The sequence below is a fragment of the Juglans regia genome, chromosome 1 (genome assembly GCF_001411555.2).
Source record: "Juglans regia cultivar Chandler chromosome 1, Walnut 2.0, whole genome shotgun sequence".
NCBI lineage: Eukaryota > Viridiplantae > Streptophyta > Magnoliopsida > Fagales > Juglandaceae > Juglans > Juglans regia.
This window is the reverse complement of record NC_049901.1, coordinates 14,686,513-14,692,662: the sequence shown is the minus strand read 5'-3', so window position 1 is coordinate 14,692,662 and position 6,150 is coordinate 14,686,513. Positions and strand designations below refer to the sequence as shown.

The 6,150-nt window shown below is 39.2% G+C and overlaps 1 protein-coding gene across 1 annotated transcript; it reads left to right on the top strand.

Annotated features, from left to right (window-relative positions):
• Positions 1–2,419: 2,419 nt before the first annotated feature.
• Positions 2,420–4,744, top strand: LOC109013290 (ETHYLENE INSENSITIVE 3-like 5 protein). The gene has a single exon (XM_018995329.2). It carries the CDS (start codon positions 3,012–3,014, stop codon positions 4,287–4,289), a length of 1,278 nt encoding a protein of 425 aa, XP_018850874.2. The 5' UTR covers positions 2,420–3,011; the 3' UTR covers positions 4,290–4,744.
• The last annotated feature ends 1,406 nt before the right edge of the window (positions 4,745–6,150 follow it).

Sequence of the window (6,150 nt, the reverse complement as noted above, 5' to 3'; positions counted from 1 at the left end):
AATAGTAGTTTTTCAGATTTTAAAACAAAAATAATAATATTCATAGCAAAAATAAAAATAATATTCAAATAATTTTTTATTTTTATAATATTTTTATTTAATTTTTTTCTCTCATTTTTCAAAATATAATAAAATATCATAATTCAAATCATTTCACTGATATTTATAAATATACTAAAATATTCTAAGTATCCAAACGAACCCTTAATCTAACAACCATGAGGGAGATCACAATTCTCTTTGTAAGCTACTTAATGTCATTAATTTAAGTTTTGAAACCTGTTTTAATTTTGGTAGAAAAGTAACTTCATTATAGTTCTTCGCAGTGCGCAAAACATATCTTTCATTTAATGGACATGACAAGAATTGATTTGTTAGAGTTTTTAATCTTAATTTTTTTAATAAATTAAGTATTACCATGTCAAATAGGTAGAGGGCCGCGTGCTTTACCCATTTTCAAATAGAATTTTTCATTACCTTTAAGGACAGGCCAAGGCAAGTATACGATCGGACAGAATTAATTAGCAAATGAGTCATATTTTTGAAAGGATTCTCTAAGGATCGAGACTTCGTAAGTCCCAAAGGCCTAGTTAGGTAAATTAAATGCACCCATTCAAATTAAGGGGCATACCTTCAAACATACTTGAAGTTGCTCATATTTTTGCAAGTAAATGTACAGATTTCCACCAAATCTATAATCCATATAATTCTCAAGCAAAATTTCGCTTATATCGAGCCGCATCATCCTATTTGTTTCATAAATTTTGTTATTTCAAAAAAAAAAAAAAACCTGTGCTTGACAAAAAAATTAAACAAAAATTTCAATTTTCTTAACCTTTCCTCGCTTTCTTTTAGCCTAACCCCATATCTAATATTAGAAATTCTAGCTAAGCTAATTCAAGGAGTTTACTTAAGTATTCCATTTTATTTCTTTCTTAATTTCCTAACTCAAATTTATTGGGATTATCCTACATCGGTTTTGGAATGGGCTAGTGGTCAGTGTATAAGTGTGAGCGAAAGTCTTATTCATTGAGCTAGTTTTTGAGGTTGATAGAGGCTCATGACTACCCAATATTAGTATTAGAGTCCAGATTTACCAATAATCACAGGCCCAACAATTTGTATGGAGAAACTGGTTATAAATGCTCTGACCCAGGCCCGATGTGTATTTTGGGGAGATTGTTGGTGGGATTGTCCCAAAATCAGTTGGGAAGGGAGTCGTTAGTCAGTTTTTAAGTGAGAAAAAAACTCTCATTCCTTGAACTAGCTTTTAAGATTATTAAAAGAGGACCATGCCCACCCAAACAATACTACTAGCAAGGTAGCTTATAAGGCTTCATGTTGAAGGTGGTGATCTGAACTCTTAATTGGCATCTACTAGGCTCCGTTTGAAACTTGAATTAAACTGAGATCAACTTAATTTAGTTTAATTTTAAATTGAGTCTAACATTTAAACACTTAACTCTCAAATCATTAAACTCATCTCAACTCAAAACCTCTTTACACGTAGGACCCACAATATTTTTAACTCAACACATCTTTACATGCTAGACCCATAACTTTTTTTAACTTCCCATAAATACATCTAAACTCATATTAATATACAAATATATCTAAACTCATCTTAGATGGATCACATAAAATTTACTCTACCATCTCAACTCACTACTATTGATAAAAAAACTTAATTTATCACAACTCAACTCAACTCAACTTAACTTCCAAATGGAACCTTAATCTTACGTACGGTAGCTCTTACATCGATCATCACTCATCATCAGTCACCACCAGATCATTCAAACCATACATAGCTCAAAATTTCAAGACCAATTAATTGCATGTGAGAGTGAATAAAGCCGGTGGCCTCTCAGATCTTCGATAGCTTATATATTAAAGAGTTTGGTACAAACATGCACGATAAGCTTGTTGTTAGGGAGCTCTCTAGAGAAGCAAGGAAGACGGCGCAGGAGCTCTGAAGGAAGCTTTAAGGGTTCGAAGGACTTGGTTGCGAAGAAGGGAACTGAAGTTGATAAGGAAAAGGGGAACTCAAAGCACTGCGTTTTGAGTTAGCTTCAGAACACCGTTTAAGGGTCATAAGGAAACGCACCGTTTGGAGAGGAGTAAGAAGGCCAGAAGCTACAAGTCGTTTAGGGATCATTTTACATTAATCACGTGTCGTTTTATGCTTGTTCTTTCAGTTTGTTATTTTTACTTTCCACGTGTTGCATGTCATTAGAGCAGTTTGTTATGACTGCATTCCTTTATGTACGTCCAGAGAATAGTGTAGGACTATCTGGAAAACTATTGCAGAAATTGTTCATCATTTGGGAGGTTAAGGGATCCCTCGACGTGCCCTAACTACAATCTGAAATTCTCAGTTGCCTTTTATCAAACACCTTGTCCACATATTCTTTTCTTTCTCAGTTTACGATTCTGTCACAACCATTTCAAATCCATTTACAAACACAACACTAAAAGCACCCTTACACACATTATGTAACATGTACACGTGTCTCGCATGCAAAGCAGCAGGAAAATTGTGCTGCCTCGGGCTCATGCCTGTATTGCATCACCCTGAACTTCCTGTGTTCCCCACAGCATCTGCTTACCCTCTTATTAAGTCAGTACCATTCACCTCGTTAGTGGTACTTTGTCCTCAAGCCCAGACATTTATGTTCCCGCAATTATTTCTCAAAACCGCCATTGAGCTTCAACAAACACATAAATAATTTATATGATAATTAACACATGCAGTACGATAGTATTCATGATACACATTTGCAGTTCAGTTTCCGAGCAAATTAATTAACATGGTGGAAATCCTCGGAGAAATTAATCCTGAAAGTGCTAGTGAACTGCTAGAAGAAGATGAAGCAGATAATATCAGCTACGATGAGCTCAAGAAGCGCATGTGGAAGGACCAGATACGGTTACAAACGCTCAAGGAAAAGCGTGACAAAGAAGAGCCCGAGTAGTCGGCAAAACATGATCAGGCATCTCGTCGAAAGAAGATGTCAAGAGCACAAGATTCTATCCTCAAGTACATGGTGAAGATCATGGAAGTTTGTAAAGCTCGAGGTTTCGTTTATGGTATAGTCCCAGAGAAAGGAAAGCCTGTTACGGGCTCGTCTGATAGTTTACGCGAGTGGTGGAAAGAAAAAGTCCGGTTCGATCAGAATTCTCCTCTCGCCATTGCTGAGTTCTTGGCAGTGTTGGGGCAAGCAGCTCATGATCAATCAGATCCAAGTTCCTATTTGCCTCTCCTTCTTGATTTGCAAGATACTACTTTGGGGTCCCTTCTTTCTGCCCTCATACAACACTGCGTCCCTCCTCAATGGAGATTTCCCCTAGAGAGGGGCTTACCTCCTCCTTCGTGGCCTACTGGGAAAGAGCTTTGGTGGGGTGAACAAGGAATCTCTCAGGAACATGGGCCGCCTCCTTACAGGAAACCCCACGACCTTAAAAAGGCTTGGAAAGTGAGTTTCCTGGCAGCAGTCATCAAGAACATGTCTCCTAATATGGAGAATATGAGAAGGCTGGTCAGACAGTCCAAGTGTTTGCAAGATAAGATGACAGCTAGGGAGACTGCAACTTGGTCTAAGGTGGTCAACCAAGAGGAAGCCCTTCTACAGCTTACCGAGAAATGCCTCCAAATTAAAGATGATAAAAATAGAACAGAAGAGGAAGTAGATCGGTCAAGTCTTACTTTGCACAAAGGTAAACATTTCTTCGTTAACGACAGCTCCTATTTACATACCAGTGAAAAAAGGAAGCGGATGCTTGATCCACATCGTTTCTCGGTGAAAGCATTGTATACTCTCCAAAACTCTGCGCGTTCACAAAGTGAAATAAGTTTAGGCTCTGTGGACAAGAACTCGAGTACAGACCATGAATCCCAGTATGTTTATCGCACAACGGAAGGTGATTATAACCAAGAAAACAATGGTAAGCACTTGGGATTTGCAAGAGACATCCCCTTTTATGATCGTCCTTTCAATGATGATACACATTTGATAAGTTTACCTGACTGGATGAATATGGAGATAGCACAGGCTAATAAGAACAGTACTGCAACTGAAGTTGAAGTAGGTGAGGTATCCGTCAGTACAATACAGGGAGATTATGCAAGCTACTGGAGATCAGGTGGGATTGAAGACATAGCACTGGATGGAGCATTCCAGATCCAACGAGGAAACGTGGATTTAAATCCCAATCCATCAGAAGAGATCTCACATGATCAAGCTGCAACTTCTATTTGGGATTTGGGACTTGAGTGGAACAAATCTTAAACAGAAAGTTCTGTCGGTCGCTCTGCAGTTTTGTCTTTGATACGATTCTGCTACTTTACTTCTAAGAGAGACGTATACACTATACGCATCAAAGTTATGGTGCCCGGGACATACAGCATGTTCTTTGATTATGTTTCCATTATTAACCATATTCAACAATCAACTCATCAATCCACACAATCAGAGGACTTACCAAGTGAAGCACATGCAACGGCTACAGTGCCACACAATCAGAGGACTTACCATCTCATGCAACAGCTAGCCAATTTCTCAAAGGAAAGTCCACCACATGCAACGGCTAGGCATTTCCCTTTTTTATCCAATGTACATATCCCTGCATTTACACTTTCCATGTATAAGTCAATGTGTCTAATTGTAATATACATCATGTAATATTGTACTCTACTATAAAATACTCGATATGAAAACTCACAAAATACTCACAATGACATTCTATCAAACAGTTTGTGTGCACTTTGTCTTTATGGTATCAGAGACTGTGTGAGTGAAGAAAGTCTTCCTCCATGGCCACCATTGCCTTGAATGTGAGAAATTTTGTTACCATGCACCTCTCCAACAGCAACTATCCACTCTGGAGGGAACAAATACTAGCCTTGGCTGAGAGCCAAGATCTAGTTCACCATTTGCTACAAGCAGACTCTGCCCTTTCAGAATTCGAGTCCTCTCCCGATAGATCATTGAACTCGAATAAATCAGAGCCTGCCCTCCAGTGGCGTAAATCTGATCAACTATTACGGGAGTGGATTATTGGCACCCTCTCATAAGAGGTGCTTGGCCTCATTGTGGGTTTAGATTCTGCCCACCAAGTTTGGGCAGTACTCAAGGTGGCTTACGCCCATGACTCTTAGGAGCGAGAGTTCCATCTCACTCAACAATTGACAGACCTCAAGAAGGAGCCCACGACACCTCTTGTAGATCACCTCTGAACCTTCAAAGGCTTGTGCAATAGCTTAGCTTCGATCGGACGGCTAGTTGCTGACAAGATGAAAGTTTTTTCCTTGTTGAACAGCCCCAGTGCCCACTACGAACCATTCACCACCTCAATGTTGAAACCTCTCATGCCTTCTTACGCCGAGATCCTTCCACTCCTCCACGAGTATGAGATTCACACCTTTCTTCATGAACCTAACTCTTCCTTTGCTTTCTATGGTCATCGAACAAGTGCGCCACCCTCTGAGGATCACCATGGTGGTGGCCATTCTCAGCAAAGAGGTTTCTCCTCTCGAGGTCGTGAGTTTCATCCCACCACTCATTATGCCGAGACTCTCACATAGTCGACTCTTCAACCCCTTTAGCCCATTTTTCTACCTGTGAGCCCAACAATCGGCCCATCAATACTAAGCCTCGTGACCCACCATACACCTGCCAAATCTGTGGTAAAAAGGTCCATGTTTGTAGCGCCCCAAACCCGGTTGGCCTGGAGAATTACTACTCGTCACTTAAAAACATGTTTCCCAACACAACTAAAATAAAACTCCAAAACTTAAATAGCAAAACTCAATCTCATGTACTCTAAATAACCACATTAAAAACTCTACAAAGTCATTACTGCAGCAAAATAAACTAAGGAGTCCAAAATCTCCTAGTAGTCATAACGAACCAAACTAATACTTTCATAAGTCTTACTAAAACCCAAGCCCAAGATGTAATTAAATCTAAAAGACATTAAACTAAAGGACATCAGAATTCATTCTTCTACATCTTCTCCCAGCTTAATCATTCTCACCAATCTAATCCAGGTCCTCAGTTGGACTCTCCACATCATCTGAAAAATATTATGAAGATAAGGGGTGAGTTATCAACAACTCAGTAAGCAAAGGACATGCTAGCATGCAAACAT